General features: G+C 34.1%; 1 protein-coding gene across 1 annotated transcript in view; it reads left to right on the top strand.

Moving 5' to 3' along the window:
- CSMD3 (CUB and Sushi multiple domains 3) overlaps positions 1-20,040 on the top strand; it is a 1,056,828-nt gene that overhangs the window by 399,439 nt on the left and 637,349 nt on the right. The window contains exon 10 of the mRNA XM_077163312.1: positions 4,473-4,597. Within this exon, the coding sequence (XP_077019427.1) occupies positions 4,473-4,597 (125 nt within the window). The remainder of the gene's footprint in view (positions 1-4,472; positions 4,598-20,040) is intronic.

Genomic DNA, 20,040 nt, shown 5'->3' with positions numbered 1-20,040 from the left:
CCATGATTAGTTTCTAACTACTCCCTCCCTAATACAAAGCATGATCTCCATTAGAGCTTAGATTACTGCAGCAGTTTATGAATCAAACTCCCTTCTTATACCTCTGCCCCTGTAAAGTGTCTGCCTCTACAGAAGCCAATATGATCACTTCACTGCATAAAGAAATTTAATGTCCTTATCTCAGCTCACAGCCCTATAAGAACTGCCTGAGTCTCTCAAAATAAAGGTCAAAATCCTACAAAGTCATAATGGATCTGTACCTAAACTGCAATCACTTCCTTGACTTAATTTCAGCTCCTTTCCCCTATATTTGCCATATTCAGATCACATTCTGCTCCTTGCAATTTATTGAACAGAACAAATGCATCCTTGCCTCAGCAGCCATGTACTTGCCATTGTCGTTGGCTGTAAGCTTCCCCGTGCTGGTCCCATGTTACCTTCCCTCACTTCTTCCTATCCCTGCAAACATCACCTTAACACCTTCCCTGACTATCCTATATAAAATAACACTGCCTGTCACTCACCAGGTACATAAGCATAATTTATGTTTCTATATAGCACTTATAACCAGCTAATCCTTACATTTATTGTGCTGCTTAGAGTTTGTCTTTCCTCACTGGAATGTAAGCTCCATGTTACATTCCTCAGCTCATACCGACCCATGAGAACTGATCGTAAATTTTCAGGAATTTTGTTTCTGTTTTTTGTAACACAGCCACAATTAAAAACTCATGCATATGAACTGACAATGAAATAAAGTACATTAAAAACAGATACAGTAGGGGTGCACAGGTAGTTCAGTGGTTAGAATGCCCACTTTTCATGTGGGAGAACTGGTTTTAATTCCTGGACCATGCCCCCCCCATTCACCCCCCCAAAAAAACAGAAACCATAAATGCTCCAAACTCATTACATCCTGATTGTTTCACTACATTTTCAAAAGCTCAAAATCTTTGTCTTTTGAACTTATATTGTGAAAATATCTTCTCAAATTTGCATTCAATGATGACATATTGGTAGCTTGAAATCCACCACAGAGTGGGTATTTATAACATGGAAATAGGTGAATGATGCATTTCAAGATGTTTTTTTTTTTTCTTTTCCTAGAGAGTAGAATAACTTCCTAAGGAAGAATTCCAAAATGGAAAATAAATGCTAATAATTTGATTGATTATATAATATTCAGCCTTTGATGCTCATTTTGTAGCTTCTGCAATAGAAGTCTGCCATTTAAAAGGCCAGTAGAGTCTATCACATAATTGCTACTTCAGTTACTAACAAGAAAGAAAAAGGACATTGCATTATCTCTAGCTGGGAGTTAGGCAACAGAATAGCCTGATATTATCTTATGTCGTTATATGAATTATATGGTTTACAGCATAAGATTTGGGAGAAAATGGAGTTTAGGGGGAATAACTCTCTTGCATCTTTTACGGAGATTCCTCCCCATTATTTAACTGGACTACAAACCAGGGCTATTTTCATTCCAAAAGTGAATAATGAAAGCTATTGAATTGCTTGTGTGTATGTTGGTTGGTAAGAAATGACTACATGTGGATGATAAGAAAGTTAAATAGCCTTGAGAGAGTATCTTGGTCTAAGAATAGTTTTGCCCAATTCTTGGAAAATGGATATCTCTAGATGCATTAAGCTATCTTAGATGGATGTCAATAAACATTAAATCTGCAAGTGTTTGCATTTATTCTCTCATTCTCTCTAAAAATTAAACAAAAATAAAATAAAATAAAGCTTAGTGTTTGTCAGCAATGTTTGATGGATTGAAAAGTAAAAGAGATGAGTGTTTGAACTTATCTTTGATAGTGTGATGAGACAAACAATCAGTAGACAATAAATATACTACTACACATCAGAGGAAATAACATGGGACAAGATGTGGGGCTTAGATGAAAAAGCTGTTTTAGAAAAAAAATGATAAAGACCTAATAGCTAAGTTGACATGAGCAGAAACCAAAGCAATTGAAAATGGGAGAGAGATGGATTCCTGGAGAGAGGATTTTCCAACATGATATAACAACAAATTCAAAGACTTGCTTAGAATGTTTGCACAAGAACAAGAGAATAGATGTTACTGAAAAGTAGAGAGTGAGGGAGAAAGAGTTAGAAATGATTCCTGAAAATTAGCTGGGTCTGGATCACAAAAGCTGTTAAAAGGACACTGCTTTTTACTCTAAGTGAAATGGGGAAGCCCTGGGAGATTTGAAGTAGAAGAGGGAACTAATTTGACTTACCTATTACAAAGGTCACACAGGATGCTATTTAAGGTTAGAGTGCAGTGATTCAAGGACAGAAACAAGAAAACCAGTGACATAACAAAAAGGACTAGTACAATAATGTAAATGAAAAATGATGAAAAAGGTTTTGGCAATGTAGGAATGAAAATTGTTGAATTCTGGATTAAGCGTCACAGCAGAACTTGTTGACAGGGTGGATGTAAAAGGTGAGAGAAATAGAAGATTCAAAGATTACTCTAAGTTTTTTGGTGTTAGCAACTAGAAAAATGGAGTTTCCATTTACTGAGATGGCAATGTAAGAATGGGCTGAGGGCTGACCACTGGATAACCAAATGTGTGAAGTTTTCAGTTATACAGTAATCTAAATAAAATCTGGACGCGCTGTGATATCCAAGAAGGCCCTGGAAGTAATCTATTTCTTGGTTACATGGGTATTTACTTTGTGATAAATCACTGAGCCGTGGATTTTTAATACTTTTCTAGGTGTGTTTTTATATCTTAAAATAAACCTATCTTAAAAAATAGAGAAAGGGCGGGCCACAGTGGCTCAGCAGGCAAGGACGCTTGCCTGCCATGCCAGAGGTCCTGGGTTCGATTCCCGGTGCCTGCCCATGTTAAAAAAAAAAAAAAAATAGAGAAGGAAAAAGAGAAAGAAGAATACTCCTGAGGGAGACTAGATTCTAATGCTTAGAGATTTTCCCCTATTCTATCCCCTCCAATCCTTTGACATACCGTTCCTTAATTCAGATCTTTTGGCATATTTGGCCTAGACCAAGGGTCGGCAAGTTTTTTTCTCTCAGGGGCCAAATAGTAAATATTTTATGTTTTGCAAGTCAAAGGGTCTCTGCTGCACTCCACAACGTGCCATTGTAACATGGAAGCAACCATACAGAATGTGGAAGAGAACACGTGACTGTAATAAAACTTTATCTATGGACACTGAAATTTGAATTTCATATAAGTTTTTGCATTCTGTAAAGCATTATGCTTCTTTTGATATTTTTCTACCATTTAAAATTACAAAAAATATTGTTAACTCCTACATTGTACAAAAACAAGCAGTGTACGACATAGTTTGCCAACCACTGACCTAGACTCTGAGTTATTCTTTTTCTTCTAACTGCCTTCCACACTCTCACCAAAGATAACTTCTTATAACATGAATGTGGTCATGTACTTATCCTGTATGATAAGCTCAGGGAGCTGAATAGGAGTTCTTCAGGCTCAGGCCGGGGTACGAGGGCGGAGGTGACATCCTTGGCAGACTGTGGGGAGTTAGGACATCACAAGTAGCAGTTGGCATGTGGTGTGTAGTACCTGCCAGCTGCCTGCATTGCTGAAGCACTGTAAGGGATGAGAAGGCGGCAGAGATTTACTTCTGGTGGGCTTTCTTTGCCATGTTAACTGGTGGATTGCTCTCTAAGGACTTTAAGAAGAATCATGCATGGTTAGTTTTTCCTTTCATAAAGATATCCATTACTCTTGAGATTAGGATTTCTTTTCAAATGTTAATTTTAGCAACTTGGCTTTCAGTGAGTGGAAAACAAAATTCAAATTGTAATAAACTGAAAAATTAATGGTAGATGAATTTTAAATGACCATATATAGCATGTGCTCAATTTGAAAAACAATAGGCACAATTTGCAGCCCTATATAGGCATATATACAAATACATGTGCATATGTAAATACATGTCCAAATACATGTGCATATAAATGCATACCAGGGAAGCACTGTAATGTGGTACTCAACCATTTAAACATGTTAAAAAAAAATTGTTAGCTTCGGGGCTATAAACAAAAGCAGGCAGTGGGCCAAATTTGGCCTATGAGCCATTGTTTAGCAACCCCTGGCCTAGATTCTGAGCTATTTTTCACTGGACTCCCTTTCTCTAACTATACCTTCTTCTAACTTCCCTCCACACCGTTAATCAAAGATATCTTCTTATAGCACAAGATAATTAAACACAGTGATAGCTTTTAAGTTCTACAGTTTCTACCAGTACATGCATACTAGTGAGTTACAATAGATTCATCTGTTTATCACTTTGGTTATACATTTGTACAAGTCAGATTTTCAGATTTTGTTTTCCCAGTAATAAGATGAATTTTGTCATTAGAGTACATCTTTGACATATTGGATATTTCTTGTAAAATTGGAGCCCAATTATTGTTACATGTTTCTAATCCTATTTTTTTTTAATCCTTTATTCAATTTTAGCCTTGGATCAACTGTGCAGTTCTCTTGTGCTGAAGATTATGTCCTACAGGGTGCCAAGAGCATCACCTGTCAACGGATTGCTGAAGTCTTTGCTGCTTGGAGCGATCACAGGCCTGTATGTAAAGGTAAAGGAAATTCCTTGAGATGAAACTACTCTCAACAAATTTTAATAGTTTAAACTTTGTTCTATTGAGTATAAATTGCAATTAAATCTTTGAATAGTAATGCAGCCTTTATTTTAAGGAAATATTTAGTTATGAATTTAACAATATTTATTAAAAATCTGTTTTATTTGAACCACTATGTCAGATAGCCAAGGAATTCCTAATTTAATAATAACAATATATTGAACATTAACAAATGATTTTGTAAATTTTATTAACCTTTATAATCACAAATTACTATTATGGTTTTTTACATAGATAAATTTTAACCATTATTTGACGCCATTTGTAGGATATGTCATTTTTATTGCACCTGTGTCCCATAATAGTAATATCAGTAGCAGGGGAGGTGGAACATAAGTTCTATAATTATTTCAATTGAACTAAGTTAAGTCAATGAATGCTTCAGCATTTCCCATACCTAGTACTGACAGATGGGAATTTTTAGAATACAAACAAACAAGAAATTACCTCAGAACAATTTAAAATATAGAGAAAAATGTATGGAAAAGAAGTGAAAGTTTGTATACCTACCTGGGAAAAAACGAGGGAGCTGAATCAGTCAACTTAGGGCATCTTTCAATTTTCAAAAAGAGAATTCAAAATATATAAAATATCCTAATTCCACCTGACTTAGGATGTTTGGATGCCAAAAAACAATTCACACTAAAAAATGCACCTGATTAAAGGGATGATAGTGATAGTAGCACAACATTGTGAATGTAATTAATGACAATGAAATATATATCTGAATATGATTAAAAAGGGACATATGAGACTGTATGTATGGTAACAATAGACATTTTTAAAAAATGCTATGGAACTTTCCAACACAGTCAGCCTTAAATTGAAGTATGTGCTACAGTTAATAGTACAATTATAAAAATGTACTATCATCAGTTGTAACAAATGTTCCACACCAATGCAAGATGGTGGTGGGATGGTATATGAGAATACTATATTTTTATGCGTGATTGTTCTGTAAACCCACAACTTCTCTAATAAAGAAAAAAAAATTAAAGGATGGTGGTTGTCGTAGTGTCAATACCATCATCTACAGAGACTGAAAAACTAAAATGCCAATGCTGTTTAGAAATAAACATCAAGGTTTACAAGGACCATTCCATTGAGGGCACAATAATTCCCGATAGAAATGACTTAGAGTCCCTCCCTGCTCATAGAACTAAAAGTTATTCCTCGGGTTTAAATACCTGTCGCTGACTTATGATAGATGATAGAAAAACTAGGGCCTCACTAGGACAAGTCTTAAATCATATGAATATATTATAATTAAATGGGACTGTACCTTTTCTTAGTTTCTCTATTGTTATACTATTCTGCCTTCCGACTGCCCCTCCCCATTACCTCCACTTACTCATATCCCTGTCTTCTTTACATATAAATGTTGGACTTGCTTGCTGTTACTATCCCACTTTTGTCTTCTCTCCGTAACTCTTTCATCAAATAAACTATTTCCATATACGTGAAATGAGGCTTCTTGTTCAAAACTGAAGCTGTGTTCGACAATGAATACCTTATCCTCACCTACTGACATTTCTGATTGCTTATTTTAATAATGGCCATTCTGCCTTTTTCGAGACTTATTGCTCTAAATCTCTACTCCTTCAGGGAACATTTTTTCACTGAGTCACCACACCCTATTGATTCATCTCTGGTAGAATAAGGGTGAAGCCAGGGGAATAGAGAAGGAACAGATTTTAGGGCTACTGTACAGGGGAAAAAGACAAGGTATTTGACAACTGGTTGGACAGAGAAGGAAAAAGTAAAAGTCAAAGTTGATATTCAAGTCAGTGAGACTAGAAAAATCTTGTACTTTTCATAAATATGATGAAACTGAAAAGTGGACTTATGTGGGAGAATATGCAGTTTCGACAACACCATCAGCATAAGTATTAAGCACTTATTATGTGGCAGGCATTATGGTAACCACTGAATAAATTTTGTCATATTTAATCCTCAAACAAACCAAAGGTTTGAGGAAAGCCTCATCACTTTCTCAAACTTAAATGAATGGAATGTGGCAAGGTCCTGTATAGAAAATGTTTTCATAGAATGGTAGAGAAACCATATTTCAGAGCATTAAAGAAGGCATAGAAAATGGTAAAATGGAGTAAAAAAGGTATATTACACTGACTTGGCAATAGAGACCTAGAATTAAAAAAAGAGAGAATATAGAATTTTGGGGGGTTCAAGTAAATTTTCCTGTCATATGTAAATGTTCTTAATTGCCTTTCTCATTCCTAAAGGCTTATAAATGACATGTGGTGCAATTAAGTGAAAAAAATAAAATAAAATAAAACTGTGGATAATGAGAGGATAAGATAAAAAGAGTTATGTGATCCTAAGCAAAAAATTAGTTAGCAATTGGTAAACAATATTCAGGAATGGTTTACATATTCAACTTAAATATTATAGCTGATAAGGCAAAGAAGGAAAACCAACCAGTTTGCAAAGATTCCATTGTCTATGAAATACAAGTATAGCAATGCTTCAGGAAAAGGAAACTTTTTCCTGGACTGAAACGATGAAATACCTTGCATTGTTCTTTATAAAGTGGACACTGTAATAACTATCATCGGGTTTCTTTCAACAATGTCCCTGCAATGAATGGAACAGTAAACTGAATAAAGCTGATTTCTTGTAGTGCCTCCTTTCCAGATGAGGTTGTAACTGCAAGGGACAATTTAGTGAAAACAATCGTTGAAAAATATGATCTAAGTATCATGTTTTCAATTTAAGATAAATTATATATGTGCATTTGTGATGGCAGGAAGAATGAGAAAATAAAAGTTAGATTGAAGGAAATGGAATGAATCTTCAAGTGTGAACAAAAGCTCACACAAGAAGGAAGCTATTAACTGGATCATGGAATTTAAGAGCTACATAAATTAAGACTCAGACTATAAACCATCTTTCTTATTCAATAGTCTCACCTTGATAAAAAGTATGAATCATATTTATGATGGTTTTAAATTCTTTAAAGGCACAAATAATGTGTTACGTTATTTTTGTTATTTTTCGTAAACTCTACAGTATCAAAAACAGCTCTACACTGACTTGAACCTGAAGAAATATTTATCACGTATTTACGTATGATTGTTTTTTGTATATTCCAAGATTGATTGTGTTCAAACACACACATACAGTCATTCATTCAACAATCATTGTAAAATGATCGGAAGGTATAAAAAAGATGGCATGTTCAAAATTCATATTTCATATGTTGATATTATTTCATATGAATTTTATATTTTTCTGATGATACTAATCATTTATGCATAGCTTTATTTGTTCATTGCTTTCGAGGCGTATGTGTATATGGTTTTTAAAGTATATTTTGCTAGTAGAAATTACCAGCTCTGGTGCTGGAAATAGTTATGGAGGGAGCATGCTGAAATAGTAATTGAAGTTTTAAAATGACTATCCACTGTGAGTCTGAACAAGGAATAGTTCTCATGTCTCATGGGTACTTGAACAGAATAAATATGCTTTTTCCCAGAGAGCAGCATAAATAGCAGTATCAGTGCATTGCACCTTTGAGAGGTTATTAATATAGCTGCTGTCTGTGTACTGCATGGTTGAACAGTCAAGAACTGGTGATTTTAAAGGGAGAGAAAGTTCACAGAAACAGACAAATGAATTAAAAGAAAAAGAGCAACTGAAAATTTTTATTATTGTGTTTTACATAAAAACAATAGTTTAGTCCTGAATAGAATATTTATATGAGGTATTTACCAGTTTAAAGATATAGAAATAATTATTCTTTTGTTGAAAATGGAATAGATGTCCAAAAGCTAGAGCTTATGAAAAAAAGTAGCTTTATGCACTTGAATGGCATATACAATTCTTATTTTAGAATGTCATGATGTGCAAAGAAATAGTATTTGAGAATTAATAATTTTGCTTATTTAGAAACAATTTAAGAGTCAATATTAATATATCATAGGAAAAGTCAACTAATATTCAAACAATATTGATTTGGACAGCTTCAAATAACCAAAGATTTTGTCTGGTAAGGCACAAGGTGATGAAACACTCATAGGAATAATTGAAGGGGTAATTAATTAAGAGAGAATTAGTAAAGAAGAAAAGAAAATGGGAAAATATTGGAAGCTGGAGTGCAAATCATGTAGACATACCTTGGTCCCATTATTTAATCAGCCATCGAGATGTTTGTTTATTCATTTATTAATGTGTTCCTTAATTCATTTATTTATTCATTTAGTCAACAAACATTAATGAACATGAGTAGATGTGTCAGATTAAAACAATATAGGATGTAGAGTATGTAATGATTTTTATTTTTTTGTGTTTATTTATAAGGCACACAACATGACAAAACCAAGTAATATATGAAAGACTCTTTTATATACAAGTGAATTATAATACTTTGCAAAATTCAGATAAGGAAAATTATTTCCGTGTTTGGAGGTGGTCAGGAAGTAATATGTGAGCAGCACTTGAAAATTATTTTGGATTTCAACAGAGGAAGTCGGATGTGAAAGGCTTAGAGAAGATGTAGGGAGCAAATATAGAGAATATGACAGAAGCAAAACCATGAGAGTGTAGATTCACTATCTGGGAAATGAGGTGGAGGTTCGGTTATATAACTTCTCTGTTGAAGTGGCTGTAGAGGCATCCCTCCTTCTCCATTCTCATTGTCACCAATCTACAGGGCAAGCTCTAATGCCTTCCTATGTTGCAACCATCTCATGTCTTTTCTCTTAGACTGCAATTCATCTTTCATATTGCCCACAGACGAAACCCACCAAAATCTCATTTTTATCAAGCCCCAAGTATGTTCAAAGGCCCCAAATTGTTTCCCATTTTCATCTTTAAGCCAATAAAATGAAATGATCAAGAATAAAGACTCAAGGTCAAAATCTGCCAGTGCAAGTCCCGGATTGCTTATTTACATAATCTTTCCCCTTTATAATTCTCAGGTCTTACTTGTAAAATGGAGTTACAATATATTAGTACCTACTTTATAAGGAATTGAGAATTTGTATGAGAACAGAATGAGTTAATCCATCTAAAATCACACAGTATAGGGCTTGAACACAGCAAGCACTTAATGTGAATGCTGCTGCTGCTAGTGCTGGTAATGGTTGTTAACTGTTCTGATTCTCAAAGTTGTCCATAATTTTTCTCCATCCAGTTTTGTTTCTTTAACTGTTACCAAGAGTTTGTCCCATTATCTTCCCACTGAAAAGTTTCACAACCTCACTGGTTTTTGTATGTCTGCCTTGTTGAATGACCAAGGCAGACATACAAAATAATAATAATACATAATAATGATAATCTGCCTTTCAAATCTTACTCAATTTCCACCTCCTCCAAAAATTCTTTCCTATTTCAATTATTCTTTATTGCCCCTTTCTTTAAAATTACCTTACATTTACTGTCCTCGCCAAACAATTTGGCATTTAATTCTATACTTTATGGCAGTGTCTCCTAATTATTGCATGGGCTATAGACTTGCTTCCTCAACCAAAAACCACCTCAGGAAGTACCCAATAGTCAATGACTTCTTAAGTACTTGAATGTTGAATGGATCTGCTTCCTTTTGTAGGGAAAGGACAGTTATTGATGTGTGACCTACCCATCCATTACCTTTGATTCAATAAAAGGATTGCACTGGGGTTCAATTCCGTTCTTGATATATGAAGTGCAAAATTGGTGTACAGGTTTGATCGATTATTGCTGACTCAGACCTAATAGCTATGACCCTAACTCACCAGTGTGTGTTCAGGGAGTTTTCAAGTTCTTTCACATACGTGTCAAGTTCCTGTTCCTATTTTATTCTTCTTCCCAGTGTTCAGTCTGGTAACCATTGCACTCCTGTTTTTGTACACATGATAGGTGCTAAACAAGCGCTTTGAATAAATACTGTGTGACTACTGATTATAACTAACTGTTTAAGAAGAAAAATAATGTGCTCATTGTAATAAGAGAAAATTGCTGTGATATAAAGCTTTCTGTTATACAAAAGTGATTGGAAAGTTTGCCCAAGAGCAAATGAGAACCTGCTGAAATTTATCAGCCAGAAATGGATATAACAGGTGTTTGCCTGTAGTCTTTGTTGATGCCTTCTTAGTTTCATGGAATAATGTTACAGATGAGATGATGCATAATAAGGATGATATTAGCAATTAATAGTGGCATATGGTGGAAAAGATAGACAGATGGCCTAGATATGGAAGATTATCACACATACATAGTTCTTGGTGATCATTAATTTTTCTAAAGGCAATAGTTTGAGATTTTATTATATGATTTTGATTAGCAAATTTTACTGAGCTCTAAAAATTAATAAAGATTTTAATGATAAGATGCCATTTAAATACTATTTGATGGAGATTAATAGTGACACATTTATATACACCTTATTAGTAGAAAACATTATTTAAAGTTCAAAAGTCCCTAAACAATGTGAATTTTGCATTTCAATGGCACCTTTCTAGCAATTGTTAGAAATATATGCCACATGTCTTTCCTAGCTCACGAATTATTAGGAAAATAAGCAAATAGTGAGCAAATAAATAGTTCAGTTTTGCTATACAGAGGGAAGACAAAAACCTCCACAGATATCAAAAAGAACTTTCTGTTTTCAACTCGACCATTTTCCTGGGAGTATGACCTTGTTCACCCTGCTTAACCTTTCTTAAGCTTCATTTTATTTATTTGTAAAATAATGAGGGTGTATGAACAAGGCAATTATTATGGGCTTCTTCTAGCTGTACATTCTAATTATTCATAAGTTCAATTATGCTTTTCTAAAATGTTAGAACATGTTAAGGTAATATTAAGTTCAATGTTCTCTTACCTTTGCAGGTGCAGTGGTTACCTCAGTTAGTAGCACACAGCAGGCAATAAAAAAAAATGTCTGATAAACTATTTCAGATATCTATTGCACTATGTTTGGGGTAGCAGTTTGCTTTTCTTTTTAGACAGATGTAGGTTTTATTTAGGGCCAAACTGAAGTTCTCAATCATCAAACTGCAAACATAATTTAGAATCTGAAGATTTGCATAATTAATTTATTATTGAAAATGCAATTCATATTGAGAAAATGGTTATCTCTGTTCATAAATCCCCTTACTATTAAATGCACTTCTGTACTATGTTGATTTTAAACAATGCCTCTCTAGAAAAATAAAGTTGATTATAATGTGATATTTGAATCTGCTGTATACTTAGGATTATTGTTTTGCAAGTTTTAAAATAAGAAAAATATTTTCATCATTAAAAAAATAATAAAAATTCAAGGACAGTTGGAAAAGAAAAATAAAGAGAAAACAGCTGCTTAACTTTTAGTAAATATAATTTTAAAAGCCTCCAGGAGTTTACATTTAATGGGGAGAAAGTGGAATCTATTATGAGTAAAACACAAACAACCAAGGAAATGAAAATAATAATCTTGTAAAAAATAGATGCTTTAGCTGAATTAATCAATCATAAAACTGGAAAAAAAAACTTGAAATGCAGTATTTTCAGGAAAGAGTGAGCAAAAGGAAAACTAATGAAATTAGGACAGGAGATTTAAAAATTAGAGGTAAAATTATCCATCTGAAGGAAATTTTAAAGAGTTCTTTAAATGAAATGTTTTTTTTTTTTGTATTTGTAGTAAATCCATGATAGCCCTCAAAATCCGTGGATGATGTAGAAAATTTTATTTCATATTTTTGGTCAACAGTCTGTTATTCATATAAAACACCTGGAAGATCTATGATTATTTAATAGTCTTCTCCACTAATTCTGATCACGTGAAGAGAAGGAAAGAACTAAACATACTGGAGTGAGAAATCCTTACTTAATTTCTCTACTGTGAAAACACACTTTTGTTTACAAATAGCAGCAAAACTAGTTCTTGACAGAAGGATTTGTAGAAAAAAGTGATGACAATGTGACCACTATGTTATCTGTTGTTTTGAAGATGCACTCAAAAAATAGAATCATACCTTGCAAAGAAACAAAACCAATGCAAAATGGAAATAAATGCAAGTCTGGGACGGATATCAATAACTAGAAAGATAGAAAAAGCATGGGCAAAATATGCACAGACATGATCAATGGGAATGGGGAATAATTCTAACATTCAAATTGAATTTATATGACAATTTCAATATGACTCTTTTATCTTTTATCTGAATCATACGGAATTTATCACAAAAATGTGATAAATTAGATAAATTAGATATAAATGTGTGTTTATATTAGATTATAAACAATGTTGAACTTCTTAGCTAATTTTACAATAGTTTTTGTGATTCTACATATGTAGCATAAGTATTCCCAGCAGCTAGCAATGCCTGCCACATGGCTGACACATGCACAAATACTTGAATTAATAAATATATTGTTTACACTATGCTAGAAACACAGGATAGTGCTTTTATTATAAATCTAAATAAATCATATCCTTGAGGATTTTACAATCTCATTGAAAACATGGTACATTTAAAATAAACCAAGCAGAGAATATCCCCAAAGCAAAAGAGAAGTGGTTGCATAGACAATATTTAAGACATAAAGACAATTCATAATTAAAGAAGGAATGAAGACAGAAATGAATTTAAACCTTTAGGGAATAAAGTCCATTAATCATGAAAATATTGCAGTCACTTTCTCCAAGTTGTAAATTATTATATATACCTTTATTTTAGCAATCATTCATTTACTTATTTGACAAATTTTTATTAAAAGTTGACTATTTATTAGATAAAGGGAGAGAAAAGCTGAGTTAGATAAGATCCTTCCCTCAATAAGATCCTGGTCTACTTCAGTGGGAGAAACATCAGCAGCTGTGCATAGTTCCCAACCATAGCAGTAAAGGATATTGCAGATAAATGAATACAGTGCTTGGGATTCAAAGACACTGGGACAACCACTCTGCCTAGAATAGTCCAGAACATTTCCTAGAAAAGATGATGGTTAACCTTGGTGTTTAAGCGTGAGTAGGGATTTAAGAAGGACAGCAGAGCGATTGAGAGATGCTAAGATACCCAAAACAGGGATGAACTATTTATAAAGTTGCAGAGTCATGAAAGGGCCTATGGCAAGTTGTGGTGGATTGAAGCTGTATGTACTCCAGAAAAAGACGTATTCTTAAATTTAATCCATTCCTGTGAGTATGAACTTATTTTAAGTAGAAACTTTTTATGAGGCTACTTCAGTTAAGGTATGACCCACTTTGTTTAGGATGAGTCTTAATCTTACTACGAAAGTCCTTTATAAGTAGAATGAATACAGAGAGAGAGAGAGAGAGAGAGAGAGAGAGAAGCAAGAAGCTGAAATCAATGAAACCTGGAAGAGAAGGGAGAGATAAGTGATGCTGCCCTGTGCCTTGTCATGTGGCAGAGGATTCAAGGACCATGGGCAGCCAGTCTTTTGAGGTAACATCACTTGGTGATGCCTTGATTTGGACATTTTTTTCAGCCTCAAACTGTGAGCTAATAAATTCCCATTGTTCAAGCCAACCCATTTCATGGTATCTGCTTTAGACAGCCTAGGAAACTAAAACATAAGTTGATTGTGAAACAGCATGAAACTAATTGGGTGTAAGAAAAGTTGGGAGATATCATGGTGTATGTAGTTAGATAAATTTGATCGTGAAGATTGTATTGCACTCCAAGGTAAATACTGGATTTTATTTTGTATTTATGAACAATGAGGAAGATTTTTGTTTTGTTTTTATTTACTTTGTAAGCTGGGCAGTATAATAATTTAATATATTTAACAAGCATTTATTGAGCAACAATTATTTGCCAGCCAGATACTGTGCTAATCACTGGGGATAAAAGATTACCAAGACAAAATCATTATCCTGCAATATATTTACTCTCAGTGGTGGAGGCAAGGGAGGGGATTCCAAAGTATTACAAAATGCTAATATTTTAACATAAATTTCATGCTAGAACTATATAAAGGTGAGTTCCCCAGAATGAACAGAGATTAAAAGGAATGCTTATCAGGGAAGGAATTTCCTTAACTAAATCAGATGTAATGGGCAAGACTAATGATAGGAATGATAGCTACGAAGGATACACCAGATAGAGGGAGCCACATGGGTAAAGACATAAAGTATAAGGTGTAGTGTATTTTAGAAAATGAGATATTAACAGAAAGAGCCAACACTAGATGAAGGATAAACATCATTGAAGCTATTCTAATAATCTGGGTTAAAAAAATTATATGGCTTTAGATGAAATCAGTGATAATAAAAATGCAGAGAAGAGGATGGAAGAGAGGTAGACTGAGGAGACCACCAATATGAATGGAATTGAAGGAGGAAGGCAAACCTGTGTAGGTCAAAAAGAAGCAGTTAGAAACAGATAGAAACAGGAGAGAATGGAGTCACAACTACACAGAGAGCTTTTATAAATTGAGCATGGTTAATGTAGTTAAATGCTACAAATTGGTCAAGAAAAATAAGGCCAAAGAAGAACTCATGGAATTCAACAAGCACAGCTCACCAGTGACCTTGGTATTTCATTGACATTATTGATGTGGAGGACACATGACTGTAGTTGGAGAGTAATGAGGTGAGAAAAATTGAAGCTTCAAGTGAAAATAAGAATCCTGACTATGAACTAAAGGCAAGAGCTTTCCTCAGAAAGAGGCTTTGAGCTGAGGAAAGGTTGTTTTTGAGATGTGAGAGGCTTAAATAATGAGGGCAAAAATCCAGTGCTGCGTGGGAGGTTGAAGGTACTGCAAAGAACTGGGCCAATTGGAGAATCAGAGTCCCAGGAGATAAAGGTTCTGGGATTCTGAACAGAGGGGCTGGCTTTACCCTTTAATGGTAGCTGACACGTCCTTTCCTTTGAGCTAAGAGACAATGAAGAAACAGCTGTTACAAGTACAGATAATTTCACATATGGGAAAGGACAAGAAGGCATCATTCTCGAATAGTGGACCCCATTTTTTTTTTCCTGTAAAGTCTGAGGAGAGAGAGGAAGAAACCCAGCACTTCTGTGATGATGTAGAGTGGAACTGAAGATGAAATTGATAGTAATAACTAGCTGGGAAGGTCACCAAGCAGTCAGCCTCTGAGGAACAGATCATATCCTCAGGATTTCATTTAGCCAGTGGTCCTTATTCCTGACTGCACATTAAAGTCACCTGGGAGAGCTTTTAAAATAAAATTTCCTACCCCAGATCATTTAAATCAAAGTCTCTGGAGGGTAATTCAGTTAATACATCCCTCTCTGAGATAAAGTGGTCAATGTAACTGTTTTGAGTATTCAGAAAACAACTTCTGGTTTCTTGGAAAGTCTCTTTCTTATTTCCAAGGAGTAATGAATTCCCCAGCATGCTATCAGAACATTTAGTTACACATATCACATTCCCATTCCATAGAGAGGCAAAGTTAAAATGTGATGCATTCAGGTCACCAAGCCAAAGCAGCAACTCACCACTCCTTCTCACAGGACAAATCCAGATACTGACAGCAAGATAAATTTGCATGCTAAATGTCAAAGACGGACACATTTTCATACTTATCATGAATTACCAGGTGGAAAAGGCACTGATTTACTTTTGAGATAAGGGTTTCTTGGACAGAAATGAAATGGGGTCACATCTGAATGAGCCGCTCTTCGTTGGCACTCCTGCTGTCCTTTTAGCCACCTTGGCTTATTTATTCCAAGGAAGCAAGACAAAACGAATGTAGGCTGGAAGCATGTGATACTTTGGTATCTCCTTGCCTAGCTGTCTATTGTTGTCCATTGATAATCCAACTTAGCATTTTTCTAGTGTTTATCACTTTATTTGGTTTAAAAAACAAATATTTATCGAAATCTTACCTGTTTATGAGAAGATCAATATTTATCACAGATTTTTTTCTAAGTGTTATTTTACTAGAAAATTATTTTCTTAGTTCTGGGAGAGGAAGTGCGAGTTCCTACGTAAGTTCTTGTGTTTTACATTTTGTAATAATGAGGATCTGAACCTATTTAAAGTTAGCAAAAGTCCATGGTGATTTGCCTGACCTGGGGTAAATTCCTACATCCACTTTCAAAGATTAAATATTCATGCTTAGCAAGTATCTACAGGTATGTATTTATTCTGAAAATAAACAGTTTGAGATTGAAAATGAACACTCAGATATTGTTACTTTTAGCTAACTTTAAACTGCATCTTACATCTCCCTGAATGTTTCCACACAAAAATAGGCAACTAAATCTTTAAATATAAAAATCATAAAGAAAAATAAATGAGGAACTTTTAATGTTTTGCTGAATTTGTTTCTCCAACGGTCACATGTGGCTTTATAAGACTCTAGGGCTGCTTTTGGAAAAGCATCTCCTTTTCTACTGCCTGCATTTATTTTGATCTTTTCTGCGTAAAATTTCTAAATTGCACAAGAAAATTAAAGCATCATAAGGACTGTAGGAAAAAGTTTTGTGAGGTCTTCATAGAAGGACTCCAGTTTTTTACATGTTTGTAATGATAAAAATGTTTAACACACAGGAGAATTTCGTCTGAGCAAAACCCACATCTGTTTGATATTTTTGTTTGATTGTTTTAATTTTTAATTTGCCCTTCCAATTATGTTATCTCCCAGAAAGTAATGACAGGACTGGCTATTGTGAACCCATTTTTTTTCCCAGTAAAGCAGAACTGCCTGATAAGTTTAAAATATGAGAAGAGTATGATTAGCTTATTCTAGAAATTATAACAACTGAGAAAGAAAATAGTGAGCATTGTCAGAAAGTGTACGTTAGACTTTAAGTAGTGATATAAAACAAAATTTAAAAACATATTAAATTTAGGCTATAACTTGTAAAGATATTAAATCTTAGTAGTAATTTCAGTTATACTAGAGTCATAAAGTATTTGTTCAGGAAAAGACATCTAAATAAACTGAAGTGGCAAAAGAGATATGGCTGATAATCAACTGATTTTAAGAAAATATGTAAATTATGGATGGATATAAATATGAGGATTGAAGATTAAATACATGGCATATGATATAAGAACAATGCTAGGCTGTCCACGGCCTAGAAGAATTAGATATATGAAAAATGCTAAAGACATAATTTGATATATTTTATTTACATGAAGCAGGTAGTCCTTTTGCATGTCACTACTCTAATTTCACATATAAATGTATAGCCATCATGATCGTTATAGTTTAGGTTAGTATGTGTTCTTTAAATATCAATACATTTAGGTTGAAAAGGTCTTCAATGGTAGACAAATAGATGATTTGTTGTGTTACTTCCAGAACTTTTCAGAATTTCTAATTTTCTCATGCTCTTTTTTTTTTATCATTAAGCAGAGAAATGCAGAATATAATTCAGCTCCAGGAAAATTATAGTCTAGACTGAAAATTTTGTAAGGTGCTTGTTTGAGCTGATTTTTGTAAAGATTTTCTAACTATTCTCACCTGTAATTTCTGTCTTCTCACATTTATTTTATAGACCACTACTAGAATGCTCTTACTGAAACAGCACCGTCAATATGTCATTCCATTCTGCAGACATATTGATTGGTCTACCATTCAAGTCAAACTTTCCTAAACTGACATTCAGGAGCTCCACAAAATTGCTCAGAACTTTTCTTCAGCTTTATTTCTTTTAGCACCAATCATAAACCCTGTTGCAGAAAAGTAATTATGGCTATTTCCAAAACTTCCCTGTAATCTGTTCTTGAGTGAAATAAAACCCAGAGGTAATCAGAACACCTGGGTTCAAGAACCAGCTCCTCCAATGTGTGTTTATGGTGATAACATTTATCAATATAAATTTTTATTATGGCCTTCATATCAGGAATTGTGGCAACTGCTCTGCATATAGTATTTATAATTAGCACAATAACCTTGACTTTTACAGATGAGGAAACAGATCAGGTAATGCGCTCAAGATAACACAGTGCTTAAGTGCTAGAATTCAGATTCATACCTAGTTTTGTATGATTTCAAAGCTCATGCTGTTTTTACTATACTACAATGACGTAAAGAGCACAAAATACTGAAAAATGCAGAATATACAAACAATTGATGTGATAAGTTTAAGTTCGACTTGCAAAAAGTTTTGGCTATTATGAAGTTATTTCCAGATCAGATCGATCCTCAGTTCCAGCCTATATAGGACTCTTGGCTTCCTAGGTGGGAGTTGTTCTTTTCTGTGTCACCTAAAGCCCTGACTCAGTAGTACTTGTAGATTCTATTCAAAGAATTTTCATGATTTAGCTTCTCCCTTTTCTGGTTCATTTCCCCTCAGTTGTCCCTTTGAAAAATTTCCTCTTCCTTTCTTAAAGCAGTTTCTCCTCCATTCTCAAAATACCAGCAACGTATTTGTTTGGTAAGTACTCATACTTTCATTTTTTATTGCTTTTTTTGGTCAAACATTACCAAAAACATTGGCATATTAGATAGTTACATTTTGCTAATGTACCCTAGGAAGCTGGAGTTTATTTTTAATCCACATACTGATTAGCTTTGAAAGAAAAAGGCAATTTTACATTTGGATGATCAAGTCCTAAGGCCATGATATGGAAGAGGAAAAAGAAAGAAAGTGCTTGTTGAGCAAAAAAGAATTTGGGTATGTGATAAAGGTGTTGGGAAATTGAGCAATATGAAAAGACACTGAAATCTTGAGAAAACATGGCCAGGGAGAAATTCTTCAGTGAGAAGAAGAAAGGACTTACAAGAAGAGCAGTATCTAACATTTAATCTTTTAATTACTTAAAGTGCCACTATGTAAACTCCCTACCTTGTCCCACTACTCTCAGGTCTTAAGTAATAGTTGATTTTCCACTCCTCATATCTTCTAGAATGAAGGTGTCAGGAAAATGTCTAGTATGCATGGAGGCCGGGCAGAGAGGATAATGAGACCATCCATACTGTCATCTAGTTTTGTAAAAACACAAATTTGGATCAAAGGAATTATAAACATATAAAAACACTACATTAAAAATAAAGTACGATTAAGAATAACAGAGTATCTAATGGAGATGAGAACTAATTAATTTCAATACCAAAGGAAACATTTCCAAGGACACATATCTTTTAGAGATTCTCATGGGGATGACTAACTTTGGCTGAATTGGTCCTAAGCCAAAGAGTAAATACTTGGATATTTTGCTAGGATTAAAGTCTGATGAACAAGCAGACAACTCTTATTCCTCAGAAAATAGTGCCACTTTTTAAGTGACAGATCAGACAGGCATCGCAAGAGGCAATCGAAAAGAAGCCAGAGAAGAGTTTAAGGAAAGCTTTTTGTCAGATTTATGCTCTTTACTCAATGAGCAACAAATCCTCACTAGGCTTTATAACCTTTCCTTGATCATATTTCAGGTTTTTAGTTTAAAATAAAAATCCTGAGAGTTGTATCTGTTATTTTTTCCAAAAAAATGAAACTGATTCAGAGTGACTAGGT

Source organism: Tamandua tetradactyla, chromosome 6 (assembly GCF_023851605.1).
Source record: "Tamandua tetradactyla isolate mTamTet1 chromosome 6, mTamTet1.pri, whole genome shotgun sequence".
In the NCBI taxonomy this organism is placed as follows: domain Eukaryota; kingdom Metazoa; phylum Chordata; class Mammalia; order Pilosa; family Myrmecophagidae; genus Tamandua; species Tamandua tetradactyla.
This window is presented reverse-complemented; position numbering and strand designations above follow the sequence as displayed.